This window comes from Protopterus annectens, chromosome 14.part0 (assembly GCF_019279795.1).
Source record: "Protopterus annectens isolate FY-2018-M chromosome 14.part0, PAN1.0, whole genome shotgun sequence".
NCBI lineage: Eukaryota > Metazoa > Chordata > Ceratodontiformes > Protopteridae > Protopterus > Protopterus annectens.
The window spans coordinates 733,472,544-733,487,568 of NC_056748.1; the positions used below are offsets into that span (position 1 = coordinate 733,472,544).

Consider the following 15,025-nt stretch of genomic DNA (forward strand, 5'->3'; position numbering starts at 1 on the left):
TCAAAAAAATTGGTCCTTTCCCACTTCAGACAGGCCTCAGAGGGGTAGATATAGATGCTCCTGAGGAAGGCCTCAAACACAAGCTTCTTATAGACCAAGACAGTGGACTGCTTCCACCCCTAGGGGAGGAGAGGACAGGTCACAAACTCAAAGGAAACAAACTCAATGACTCCCTCTGTTGGGCTACAGGAACTTCTTGCCTGGAAGCCCCTCTCTGAGGAAAACTCTCTCTTTTTTTTTATCAAAATTGGACTCAAATAACCCAAGACAAGTGGGTTTTGGATGTGGTTTTAAGAGGTTACAAATTCCATTTTCATACCTTGCCAAGGCCAAGCGGATGGCCAGACCTTCCAAAACATCAATGGACGGAGGCCTTAAACCAGGTCGAAGCTCTTTTGGCTATGAATGCCATAGAACTGGTTCCACTTTCAGAGGTGGGAAAAGGTTTTTACTCAAGGCGCTTTCTAGTCCCAAGGAAGCAAAACTCATGTGGACCCATTCTGGATCTGTCTGTCTTGAACACCTTTCTAGAGGTTCCAAAATTCAAGATGCTTACTCTACAGCAGCTACTTCCAATGCTGTCCGAAGATGCATGGATGGTAACTTTGGATTTAAAGGAGGCATGTTTACACATTCCCATCAGGCAGGATCGCAGAAAATACCTCAGGTTCAAGGCCGGATCGAGGCACTTTCAATTCTCTGCGCTTCCCTTTGGATTGTCTACTGTGCCCAGGGTCTTCACCAAATGCCTGGCTCCAGTAGTAGCTTACTGCAGACTCAAGGGAATTCAAATTTACCCTTATCTGGACGATTGTCTAATTCAGGCAGACAGCAAGGATGTCTTACTCCAGCGTCTAGAATTTGTACAGAACCTCCTCAAGTTCCTGGGATTCTCTGTAAACATAAAGTCAAATTTGACACCATCACAACAGATAACTTTTCTGGGTGCTCTTCTAAACACCCCAACCCAGATGGCATTTCTGACATCCGAAAAACAATTACAGCTGGCTTCAACTTTCAAAACACTGGCAACTTTAACTCTACTATCTGCAAGGAAATTCCTGCAGGCTTTGGGTTACATGGCCTCCTGCATCCTTCTCATACCATATGCAAGACTACATATGGAAAATACAGTGGTACCTAAGAAGTGTATGGTCTCAAAATTGCCACAGTTTAGACATACTGATCTCCGTCCTTCCTTGCCTTCAAAAGGAATTTCTTTGGTGGTCCAGGGCATGTGCTCTAAACAAAGGGAAACCCTTCCGCCTGCCGCCTGCCACTCTGATTTTAATCACGGATGCCTCGGATTATGCTTGGGGAGCCCATTTTCATAGCAACTGTCTGCAGGGCCTTTGGAAAAAGGATCAGAAGCACCTGCATATCAATTTAAAGGAAATGTTAGCCGTTCAGAAAGCTCTATTGGCCTTCAGGAATCTTTTACAACCAGGACAACTACTAATACGGACAGACAACACCACAGTTATGTGGTACATAAGCAAGGGGGATCTCATTCCTACCCCCTTTGCAGACTAGCCATGGATCTATGGAACACAGCTCTAGCTTGCAATCTGGATCTTCAGGCTCAGTTTCTACCAGGGAAACAAAACTTCCTGGTAAACAGTCTGAGCAGAAACCTTTCGGATCCACACGAATGGATGCTGGACACCAAATTATTCAGGATAACAGCAGTCTGGGGATGTCCTCACATAGACCTCTTTGCATCCCATCTCAATCAACTACAGAATTTTTGCACCAGGACTTTCCACAGAGAAGCTTGGAAAGTGGATGCCTTGTCATTCAGTTGGAGGAACCTCTCGGGATATGCCTTTCCGCCTCTACTTCCACGGGTCTTATTGAAGATAAAACAGGACCAGCCCAAGATGATAATCTTGCTGGCTCCAAATTGGCCTCGGCAGTTTTGATATCCAACTCTAAAAAAACCTATGCCTGGAGCCCCCTTGGGTTTTACCTCAGTCTCCGAACCTTCTGTTCCCAACATCAGGGTCAGGTTCTACACACTCATGTCAGAACTCTCTGCCTGGTGGCCTTGGTTAATCCAGGGCCTTTGATTTCTTCTTTCCTACCCAAGCAGGTTATGGATGTCATTTTAGAAGCCAGACATCCTAGCACTAGAAAAGCTTATGCAGGAAAATGGAAAATATTTTGTTCCTGAATGCAGGCTCAGGATTCTGATCCTCTTCTTCCTAACATTACTTTAATTTTACTTTACTTGACAGATCTCTTAAATAAGGGTCTCTTTTTCTCTTCCATTAAGATACATGCTTCTGCTATTTCTGCTCATTATAATACAGACCCTCCCATCTTTTCCCACCAGCTCATGAGACAGTTTCTCAGAGGAGCTAAGAACTTAAGACCTCCTAGATCTCCTCCCATTGCTGCTTGGGATCTCAACTATGTTTTGGAAAAACTAACCTTGCCTCCTTTTGAGCCTGCTGCCACTTCTGACATCAAGTTTTTATCTTGGAAGACAGCTATCTTGTTAGCCCTAACCTCTGCCAGGAGAGTTTCAGAGTTACAAGCTCTTATGGCTGTGGAACCTTATATTATTTTTCATCAAGACAGGGTATCTTTGAGGACTAATCCTACCTTCATGCCTAAGGCGGTTTCCAAAGTGGCTTTAAATCAAACTATCCACTTGCCAACTTTTTTCCCCACTCCTCAAAATAAAGGGGAAAGGATCTTACATTCCTTGGATGTACACAGACAACTACGTTTTTACCTGGACAGAACCAAGGGCATCAGAAAATCAGAACAATTGTTTGTTTCTTATGCTTCAAGTTCCCAAGGTAAAGCCATTTCAAAACAGACAATTTCTAAATGGATTGCTCATGGAATCAGATTTTGTTATTCACACCATGGAAAGCAAATCCCAGGGAGTATACGGACTCATTCCACCAGGGCTGCTGCCACTTCTGCGGCCTTTCTCAGGGGAGTTCCTACCAAAGACATTTTGGAAGCTGCAACTTGGAGTTCAGTGCATACTTTTTCTAAGCACTACAATCTACCTCTCTACTCTAAGTCTAGGGCAGGCTTTGCCTCTGCAGTCTTGCAGGGCCTTTTAGCCACCCCTTCTTCTTTGGCCACCACCCTTGCTTTCAGCTTTGGGATTCTACCCTACAGTCATGACTGCAACAGTGAAACACGATGAACCTAGTACAGTTGTGTACATCTACCATAAATGTAGATGTTAGAGTGTCTTCACTGTTCAGTCTGGGTATCCCTCCCTCCTGTCCCCTCTTGTTTTTACTTTTGTGTAGTTCCTTTTTTCACCATTCTTCTGAGGTGTATTTGCATAGGTTATGGGACCTTTTTCATTTTGGGACTCCTGACATCTGGGGCAAGAAAAACTGGAGAAGATGGCGTCGGCTGTCAGCTTTGTACTGCTGGCGCTCTGACATCAGGGAGCATGGTTAAGCAGCCGACGCCGGACCCAGACTTTGGGAATCTGGCCAACCATTAATTCTTTTAAAGTGCACTTAAACACCCAGGATTAAATGAGAACTGTAACATCTCCTCAGTATTAAAAATTAGAAGTTACTTAAGGTGATACAGGTCTCTTTTAACATCTACCCTGTAGTTTTAATTAATTTTTTCTTTTGCCATTTAATATTCTTCCTTACTGGGTTATTATACATCTTGTAGCCCCCTTTTTTTGTAGTACTGACACTCTCCAGTTGTATTACATTATATCATACATCATTTTATAAGTATGTGAACACCTTGATATACATACACACACATACATCTTTTATTATATATAAAATATCAGGATTTTCAGTTATTCTAACTGACAGGATTTTTTATTGTTCATTAACTATTTACTTTTTAATTTATTATTACCAGTTTATAGGTTTTAAAATAACCTTTTATTGAACTTTTTTGTAAATGCATTTTATAACTAGTTGTTTTGTTTTATTTTTATGGTTTGCACCTTTATTTCATTGGCCATGACATCACTTCCTTGTGTATGATTTAAAAATCGTTTCTATGCACTTACTACTTGTTTTATGCACTCTGAAGAAGCTGTGTCTATGTACACGGCGAAAACGCTGTCTTAATATATTTTGCGTTCAGGAACCTGTGTTGTTATACTTCCTGTTAAGGATATCAGAATCCTGTGTTTGCTGGAGCAAGGAGTCCGTGGTGGTCATTTGTTATTTATTGGTTTTCTTTTTACACGATTTTCAACATGTTGACAAGCAGATGGGGGATCCCAGATTATAGACCTGTTTGCCTCCCCCAGAACTATCAGTTGGACAAATTTTGCACAAGGACTCCCCACAAATAAGCTGGGAAAGTGGATGCTCTGTCCTTTACCTGGTAAAACCTGTCAGCTTATGCCTTCCCTCCTCTGCCTCTGCTCTCCAAAGTACTACTAAAGATCAAACAAGACAAACCAAGGACGATTTTGATTGCACCAGACTGGCCACACCAACACTGGTGTACCCCCTCTTGCGCAGTGTGTCACTGTTGGCCCCATGGCACCTGCCTCAGACTCCTACGCTATTGTCTCAGCAGGAGAACCAGATTTTGCATCCTCCTCTTCAAACGCTGAACCTAGCAGCCTGGCTAATTACTCTCTCCTTTTGCCATCCCTCAGTAAACCAGTGATGGATATCATTTGAGGCAAGGAGGCATAGTACTAGAAAATCTTATGCTGAAAAATGGAAAAGTTTCTGTGCCTGGCACCAGTCTCAAGGGATGAGCACAGCAGTGCCCAATTTATCTCAGATTTTACAATACTTAACTGAGATGCTTCACAAGGGGGCTGTCTTTCTTCTCCAAGATTCACGCCTCAGCCATTTCAGCTCATTATACCACAGAACCTCCCCTCTTCTCTCATCCACTGCTCAAGCAGTTCCTCAGAGGGGTCAAAAATCTGCGACCACCCAGGAGACTTCCAACTCCAGCCTGGGACTTCAAATTTGTATTGGAGAAACTCACTCTTCCTCCTTTCGAGCCAGCTGCTACTGCAGTTTTAAAATTCCTTTCTTGGAAAACCGCTTTCCTTTTAGAAATCACTTCAGCAAGAAGGGTATCTGAATTACAGGCCCTCATAGCAGTGGAGCCTTTAATCATCTTTCATGCGGACAGTGTGTCCCTCAGGACCAATCCGTCCATGCCCAAGGTGGTATCCAGTGGGGCCCTTAATCAGTCCATTCATTTGCCAACCTTCTTTCCTAATCCACAGAACAAAGGGGAACGGATACTGCACTCCTTAGATGTGCACAGACAACTTAGATTCTACTTGAACAGGACTAAACCTCAAAGGAAATCTGACCATCTGCTGGTGGCATTTGCTACAGGGGCAGATGGGAACGCTATTTCAAATCAAATAATTTCCAAATGGATAGGCCATTGCATTCATTTCTGCTACAAACACCATGGAAAACCTATCCCACAGGGGATCAGACCCCACTCAATCAGGGCTGCTTCTACCTCTACAGCCTTTCTCAGAGGCATCCCTACCAGGGACATCCTAGAAGCTGCTACCTGGAGTTCTGTACATACTTTTACCAAGCATTACCATCTGCCATTTTCTCTAAATCCAGAGCTGGCTTTGCCAGTGCAGTCTTGCAGGGCCTTATGCTATCTAAATTCCTCCTCCCCATCCTTAGCTTTGGGAATCTACCTAGATGTGATGACTTCAACAGTGAAACACGAAGAACATAGTACAGTTGTGTACACTTAACATAAATGTAGATGTTGGAGTGTATTCACTGTTGCAGTCCTGGTTACCCTCCCTCCAGCCCCCCTTACTACTTTTTGGCTATACCTCTACTCTCCTTTACTATGCTCAAAAGCTTTTTGGTGTATTTGCTCTTTTGTTGGAGGTATAACCATGTATATTTATAGATTTAATTGCTTCCCATTAGGGGGGCACCTGACATCTGGGGCAAGAAAAACTGATGTAATGGCGTCGGCTGCATGTTTTATACCCCCTGACGACCTGATGTCACGGAAGAAGGAACTGCAACTGACGCAGGACCCAGGACTTTATTAATCAGGCTGACTTGAGGGCTACTGCAAGCAGATAAACCCAAATGTGATGACTGCAACAGTGAATACACTCCAGCATCTACATTTATGGTAAGTGTACACAACTGTACTTTTTGCATTGCTCGAGTGCTTTCCACAGCTTTGAACCATGTCTCATTAATTGTGCAGATGTCAGCATTATCCAGGGTGAGGAGTCCTTCCAGGGAGTGTATTTTCCTTACTTTCCTGTGGTAGTTTTTAACTTTTGTATATGAATAACCAAGAGATGGCCACACGAAGATATGTTCAGACTTTTATAGGTTCCCCCTATACATGGCAGACTGGGTACTAAACTAGTGGGTGAGTTTGCAATTACCTGTTAATTTGTCCAAATTAATTTTGAGTAGAGTAAGAGATGTACTTTGCCTTATGTGGATTGGATGACTGTTCATCAAAATTATATTCTTTGTGATTTATTTTGGAAAAGAGAGAGAGAGATCCCATACGTGGGTATTTATGATAACATTAGACTTGCAAATGTGTAATAGTTGTGAATGAGTGAGATCTGTTGAAGTGGAAATTGTATATGTAAAATAGAGGTCGCCTCTCCACAGCCTGTAGGATACTGAGAAGAGGAGTAAGGTCTTGTGACTGGTCTATGTACTTTTTAGAATTTAGGCCCTTGAGTTTTTTTAGTCAGAAAGTGTATTGTGGTCATTTCCATTGTGACAACGTTTTGGACAGGTGCATAGTGAAAGGGGCATTATACTCCATGATTAGCATAATTAGTGCTGAGTGTAGTGGAATGACTGTATCCCTGGATCTGGATACAATGCCTTCAGTTGTGAACTGTGCAAAGAAAAAGGAATTCCTTACTGCATTGGATTTGTGGTGATCAGTGGACATTTCGTTGTTGACATAGGTTCCTGGATCCCTAAATATGGGATCATTTTTCAATTTATTGCTGGTGAAGGAAGAAAATATCCTGTGTACCATAGGAGAATCATACTGCAGGGCAAACCCAAAACTATCCAGTCAGTGGAAACAAGTTTTGAGCAGGCCACTTGCTCCATGACAATCCCTGTTTGGAACAGGGCAGTGATGCACTCCTCAGCATCTCTGGTGATTATGGATTAGTGTTATGAGCTAAGGTTTAATGGATAGTCTGTCATCCTAAAAATGAGAAGGAAACGGGCAAATAACAAAAGAGGGTATAATTACTCATTACTATCAATGCCATTCATTAAATACAGTGGTTAGCAACATTATAATACTTTGCACTTGCCAACCTGGTGACTATGAGTTATACTGTGCAGAAAGAGGCTGCACAATTAACTTGTATGCCAAATATGTGACTCTTGGGCACTGCCAGGTTCTGGGGTAGCTTGTCCCCTTCAGTCCCTGTCTGTGGGCCAAACAAACTCACCAAAGCTATACTCTGTCCCTGCCCATTTTAAACCTAAGATTTCCTGATCAGCAAAGTATGGGTGGGGAAGACCTTTGCCCATATCTTCATCTTCTTGGTACCTAGGTGCACCTGGTTTTGATGACAGAGGGTAGCACCTCAGAAAGGAAGAAGCTAAGCTGGCAACAAAAAGGAAACATCTTTGAAGATTCCAAAGTTGATGGAAAAGATGAGACTTTGCTTTTTTAAGGCTTATGTGCATGGCACAGATGCTCGTCAGAAATTGGCTATGAACCGCATAAAGGTGGGAGGAGCTACTAATTCACATGGGGTGGTCGCAGTTTTTCAATATGTTTATTTCCATCTCATTATTACTTCATTTACTTACTATTTTCTCAGGTTTCAGTCTGCATTAAAGCAGTAGAAATTATTCCATATGAAGCATTTTACAGTCTGGTCTTGGGCTGTAACCAAATTTTGTGTAGATCATAGGTGTTTACTAGGCTAACAACCACAAGGGCCTTTTTAAGCCTACCCTTGCACCCCAATCTGACAACTTCTGATACCCTTGATAAGTGTAAGCATGGGCCTTGGAGATGAACTATTTTTTACAGGTTACCTGTTTCCATTAGAGACATAGTTGTAGATAGTTAATATTTAGCATGCCTTTATCTTGCCATCCATCCAGGAGTCTGTTATATAATTACTGGCTGTAGAAATATTAACTTCTTTGAATATGTTGTAAGGCTGTTTGCTGATTCACATGGATTTTTTTCAGTTGATAAGCCTTGTAATTCTCTCTTGATATTTTAGGTTGCATTCACAACAAAGATATATCATCCAAATATAAACAGCAATGGAAGCATATGTCTTGATATCCTAAGGTCACAGTGGTCACCAGCTTTAACAGTATCAAAAGGTATGTGTTCCTCTTAAGTTAGTTCTGCTTAGTTCTTTGAGGTAAGGTAAAAGTTGAAGGATGATACAAAAATCTGTTTTTTTGTGTGTAGCAGTGTTGTATTTTTTTTAAGTTTTATACTTTGGTAGTACACAGTAAGTTAAGAGCATGTTCAGAAAATTTCAAGCTAGTAATGCCAAATCAAATATTAACTTGAATTAGCTAGATGCCATTGCTGTCACCCATTGGACAGGCTATGGGTACTTGTAATGTAGAAAGCAGCTAGCCATGGCTCTGTTTTCACATTTGCCACCCCCAACCACGCATTCATACTTTGGGATTGATTGTCTCATTCAGTGCATGCTTCCCTGCTGCGGCTTGCATTTCATTACTGAAGTTTTTTTTTATTGTTTGCCTTTTAGGATTTCAGTATTGCAAGCAGTGATGCTGTGATCTTGCAAGAGTGGAGTGTAAAGAAACAGCACAGCTGTTTTTGCTCAGACAGTGCTGTTAATTTAGTCCTGGCCTGAGAACCGATAGCCGTTTGTTTTTTCTGCTTGGGAATATAGGAGTACTTAACCATTTTGTTTTTAAAATTTTTAAAGATTTCTTGGGCTCTTGATTAATATATTACCAGTGTTTCTAGTTGTTTTTTCTTTATAAAACATGATTATTTATTGAGGACTCAAGTAGCTGATAATTCGTTTTTAATTGTGGATTTTTTATCAGGACACTGGGGCCTACTCGCTGGGTTAGTAACTTGCGGTCATTCTTTCCATTAATCACATTTCAGTACTTTTTTTCCTAGGGGTGCATATGCCTAGATCCATTTGCATGAAGCGACCTCATGCAGTCTTTAATTCTTAAGCCGTTGTCTACTGTTTCCTTTATATTATCTCCCATAACTCTGACCTCCATCTTGATGCACATTTTGACAAAGTTCCCACATTCAGTATCTGACATTAAATCATCTGTGATATCACCAAATAACTAACCAAGTCCGGCTGACCTCTGTGTGTATTGCCTGCAAGAGGAAAAATGTAAGTGTTGCTGTATGTCCTGGTGGTTCATTGCAGATATTTGCTGATGTCAGGTATAGAAATGGCTAGCTTGTCTGATTACCAAGAAGAAGATAACAGTGGATAGCTCCTTTTGTTGTTATCTTTTGGATGGTCCCCTCACACATTTCCAAGCCTCGGCTATAGTACTGTCATATGAAGCAAGAGTCCAGTGCTGCTGCTTGGGTCCCTGTAGGTGCTGAGCTCTCCTTTAACTAGCAGGGTGTTGCAGCGCCTTTAAGTGTTCTTTGCTTTGGTGGATGACTAGTGAGTAGGTGCACCTCCAAGTTCCACCTTAGGAAAGTGTGTCCTCCACATTGTAGGCCTAACGCAACACAGGATGGTCACGCAAAGCTTGTTAAAGAGCATTATTGAATGCAGTGGCTTGTAATATCTGGATATGTACATTTTTATGTGATAGCGACTTAGCTACAGTAAGCTGCATGTCATCTTGTCTAGTGAGTTTTCAGATTAAATACTTTTTATTGACGCTAGTCACACATCCTGATTGACTGTTTTGTTTACCCATCATCCTATTAAATGCAGACATGCCGCGTGTGACAGAAGTTCAGAAATACATGTGCTTTCAAGACTTCATGTTTGGAGGACAAAATTATAATTTGCTGTCGGAAAAAAATGCTAAAGTTTAGAACAAAACTGAAAGCCTTAACTCTGATATTTGATTTGTTCCTTGCTGTAAGTGGATTAGCAGAAACTCCTGACGGTGTACAGTGTGCCACATTACTTTTTGCTTTTTAAAAAAAATTAAAGGGGAGAAATGCAAAAGAGCAGCAATTAATGAAAAGTTCAGTAGCTGTGAGCATGACAAAAATCAAATTTTACCTACCATTTTTCATTTTATTTAATTTGTGTGTGTGAGAAGAGTGTATGTGCGAGTGAGTGTGCACAAGTGTGTGCACTAGAGTACAAGCGAGTGTGTGTGCATGAGTATGTGTGTGTGAGACTGCATGCGCGAGAGTGTACACAGGCATTGGACAGTGTGTGCATGCGCACAGTAGTGTGTGCGAGAGTGAATGCATGCAGCAGTGTGTGCATGCGCGTGGCAGTGTGTGCATGCACGAGTGCACGCGGCAGCGTGTGCAAGAGTGCGTGCGCATGTGTGCAGGAGAGAGCAAGTGTGTGAGAGCGTGTGTGCGAGAGAGTGAGGGTGCGAGACCGTGTGCGCCAGTGTGAAAGCTCGCAAGTGTGTACCAGTGCATGCGAGAGTGTACGTGTGTGTGGTGTGCAAGAGAGTATGAGTGTGTGTGCCTGCATGAGAGCCCATGTGTGTGTTCGACAGAGTGTGTGCATGCTCACGAGCCTGAGCATATGGTCCTACAGATGTTTAGATAGTATGCTGCTGAGCTGAAGAATAAATTTTAGCAATAAATTTGTGGATTTGCATGCTTTGTTATTGAGAGATGATAGGTTATGGTATACCAAGTGATGATTCAAGTGTCAGTCTATTAAGAGAATTGGAATTTATATTTCCTGAAGCTGTAGATGAGTGCAGAGCAAATGAAACTAGTAGTATGCATTTAAATTAACTGAAGAAATTATAATGTGTAAGGTAAAATGTAATCTGATAAAAACATAGAATTGCACTGTAATTGTAATAACGACCATGAGATGCAGAGAAAAGACTGTACAGCTTAAATGCAATACTTTTATAGAAAGTGTAAATGTTGATCATTCTCTATGCTGCAATAACATACGAGTGTGTCCTGCCAAGGATACAGGATCTGGACAGCTTCCAAAAGGTTTTACCCCCCCCATGCGCGTGCACACACACGCACACGCACACACACACACACTCGTCACTCTGGCTCCTGTTGGATAAGCCGTTGTGGAGGGAACTATATAAGCAGCCAGAGTGACTGACTGAAAATTTTCAGATTTTTCTTGCCTCTTACAAATGTAACTCTGAGGATTTTCAGAAACCACAGTCTGCCTAAGTCTTCCTTTTTGACAAGTTAGTCCCCTTTGGGGAAAACTTCCACACTTTTTTGTGTATTTATTGAATATTCTGTATATCGTATCTGTTTTCTGACAGCATTGCAGTATGTTTCTAGGAACACTGGCTTTTTAGTAATGTTGGAAGTTATGCATTGAAGGACTGCTCTTTTGGTTTTGCGCTCTTGGGTTTCATTTTTTTTTGTTTTATTTCTCCAATTAATTAGGTTTAGTTATAATTGCTTTTTATAGGTTCATAGATTACTACTAGGCTAACTGCCCTTGTGAGCCATTTAAAGCCTAGCTAATTATCCCATTTGAGAATCAAACCCTGCACCTTGTGTTTGTAATGGGCACCTTAACCATTATGCCAAACCTAAACCCATAACGTAGGTTCATAGATTAGTACTAGGCTGTCTGTCCTTGTGGGCCATTTTAAGCCTAGCCAGCTACCCAATGTAAGAATAAAACCATTCACCTTGTGTCTGTAAGGTCAGCACCTTAACCATTATACCAACCTCTATTTTAGTGGTAGAAACTGTTAGTGCTTGTGTACACTTCGTGACAACTTGCATCTCAGACTTTTGATTTAGCAGTACACTTTTGTGAAGGCTCTGTTTGTAACGGGAGTTTTTGAACTGCTTTTGTACTTGTATTGGAATTTTGGGGCTTGTTGAGTGATGCTGCTTGTGTGTGCTAAATGCATTCCACCATTTTCTCTCCAGGCCTGCTTACTGTCAGTCTGTCTTCTTCCTTAACTACAGTATGGATACTTAACTCTGATGTCCTTCAAGGATGCATCTGCAGTCCTTACAAATGGGTTGTCCTGTCGTCAGGCAGCCCCTCGGTCGGCCGGATTCCAAAGTCTGGGTCTGGCTTCGGCTGGTGTCGCGCTTCACCCGACGTCATAGCTGCAGTTCTTCGGGTATAAAGGCATCAGCCGACGCCATTTTCCTCAGTCTTTCTTGCCGCGTGGAGCCCGAAGCAGAAGCTGTTCGCAAGTGCCGGTCGGTCAGAACCAGAGATTACTACATACCGAATACTACTCAAGACTTCTAAAAGCTAAGTACCCCGTTGGGGACTCTTTCTTGCCTCAGCCGATGTCAGAAAAAGTGAATAACTGTTTAACTTGTGGGAAACAAATACCTCATAAAGATTTCCACTCTTACTGCTTACCTTGTTTAGGCCCAGACCACGACGTAGCAGCTTGTCTAGCCTGTGCTTCTTTTAACCGACGGACGCTTAGACGTCGGTCGGAATTTGCAGAACAGTTTTTCGGCTCTGATTTTGCTTATATCATGCCGTCGGATCCTCCGACTTCACAAATAACCAAAAAACGCAGGGAAAAGGACCGACACTCGCGGTCCACGGTTTCGGCCGAAACCGCGGTTAAGCCAACCACGAGTGTCTCGGTTTCGGCTGAAACCGAGCAAGCGGTTCTTCCCCCAGCCGAAAACATGCCTTCTATCGAGGCCTCTTCTAGCCTGGTGGAATTGGCTTCTGAAATCCAACCTGCAGTTGTGGTTTCTCAGGAATTATCGGACACTATTCCCTTGGATATTTCAACCCCTGCACGTGGAGCTGCTAGGCCTCCTGCAGCCATGTCTATTAAGGCCTTTGCCAGGGCTAAAGCAGCTAAAGCTTCAAAATCTGTGCCTGTCAAGCCCCCCTCTCACAGGCCCAGCACCAGTTCCCATATGCTTTCTTTGGCTGAGGATCTCATTTCTTTAATTCGTGGATCCCAGCCTCATCCAGACAGAACCTCTCATCCACCTCCAGAGAAGAGGCCTAGAACAGAGCCCCCAGAGCCAGTATCCACAGATGATTCCTCTGATGACTCAGAACATACAGACCCTCCTGAGGCTCCTTATTCCCCTTACGAAGACTCTGATGCTGAAGAGTCCATTCCTTCAGCCTCTCCACCTGAGGAATTTTCCTTTGGGGAAACCTTGCATGCTATGAGGGAACAATTTCAGTGGCAGGGCCAAGATTTCTCAGACTCCAGAAAAAGGCTTAGAACCTTTCTACATTTGCCACAGCATAGGCCTTTAGCTATACCTCCAGTTCTCTCTGTTGTAGATGATGCATTTAATGATGCTTGCACTGCTCCTGATTCATTACCTCCAGCCCCTGCTAAGCCCGATAGGTTCTACAGGGTCCCGGACACTCATCACCATCTATACAAGGCTCCTTTTGCAGATCCAGAGACTATCTCCCAGGGCCCTAAAGCTGTAGCAACTACATCTGCTAAAAACCCCCTCCCCTCTGAAAGGGAATCCAGGTCCTTAGAGAGATGGGGTAAAAAAGTTTACACCTCTGCTACTTTGTCAGCTAGGGCTTTGAACTGCCAATTTCACATGATTCAATATCAAGAGTTTATGCTAGACCAGTTAACTAAAAAGCTGTCCTCTGAAGAATCTTTATATAAGAAATATGTTCAGGAAATGGTACATAACATACAGCAGGTTAGTAACCATTCTTTAAAATGTGGCTATGATGCACTGGAGGCTTCCTTTAGATCAGCCATGACTGGCACAGTTATCAGGAGACATGCATGGTTGAAAGAACAGGCATTACCAGACCATGTCAAATCAAAGCTTTTAGATGCACCCATGGACAAAGTCAATTTATTTGGTTCCCCTGCACAGCAGGTACTAAAAAAGATGGAAGAGAAGGCGAAATCTGTACAAACAGTGAAAGATTTCTTACAGGTTCAACCTCCAAGGTTTAGCAGGAACTGGCCCTCCAAGAATTGGTCCTTTCCGGACTCCTCTAAGGCACAGAGAGGCAGGAATAGGCGTTGGAGGCAGAAACCAATCCAGGGGTGACTACAGGGGATGCCAGTGGCAAGGTAACAACCAGCGAGGCACAGACGCAGCCACCACCACTACAACAACACAATCACAGTGACTTGGCTGTGGCACCGCCTACCAGGGAACAACTGGAAGCACCCTTAGGCGGAAAGCTAACCTTATTTTCAACGAACTGGCATTGCATCACAAGAGAAAAATGGATTTTGCAAACTATAGACCAAGGTTACAGGTTCCATTTCCATACTCTACCAAGAAAGAGAAGAATGCCAAACCTACCACCTACTCAAAGGGCAGAAGCTCTAAAGCAAATATCTCAATTATTAAGAATGAGAGCTGTGGAAAAGGTACCATCTATGGAACAAGGAAAGGGATTTTACTCCAGACTCTTCCTGGTGCCAAGAAAAGAGAGCAAATGGAGGCCTATTCTCGACCTGTCCGCTTTAAACACATTCCTCATTGTTCCAAAATTCAAAATGCTGACCCTACAGCAGCTTCTTCCCATGCTGGGCAAGGAGTCTTGGCTGGTAACTCTAGATCTCAAGGAGGCATACCTGCACGTCCCCATACGACCAAATTGCAGAAGATACCTCAGATTTCTTGCAGGATCAGAGCATTATCAATTCTCAGCATTGCCCTTTGGCTTATCTACTGCGCCCAGAGTGTTCACGAAATGCCTGGCATCAGTAATTGCTCATTGCAGACTTCAGGGAATCCAAATTTACCCCTACCTGGACGACTGCCTGATACAAGCGGACAACAAAAGCAAGCTAACAGAAGACTTACAAAGAGTCATTTACCTGCTGCAAGCCCTGGGATATACAGTCAATATAAAAAAGTCAAGGCTGATTCCATCCCAAAGAATAACCTTTCTGGGTGCGGAGCTGGACACATCAAAACA

General features: G+C 42.8%; 1 protein-coding gene across 1 annotated transcript in view; it reads left to right on the forward strand.

Annotated features, from left to right (window-relative positions):
• Window positions 1–15,025, forward strand: part of LOC122789203 — a 1,548,683-nt gene that overhangs the window by 462,671 nt on the left and 1,070,987 nt on the right. Inside the window, exon 5 of the mRNA XM_044056474.1 lies at window positions 8,219–8,324. Within this exon, the coding sequence (XP_043912409.1) occupies window positions 8,219–8,324 (106 nt within the window). The remainder of the gene's footprint in view (window positions 1–8,218; window positions 8,325–15,025) is intronic.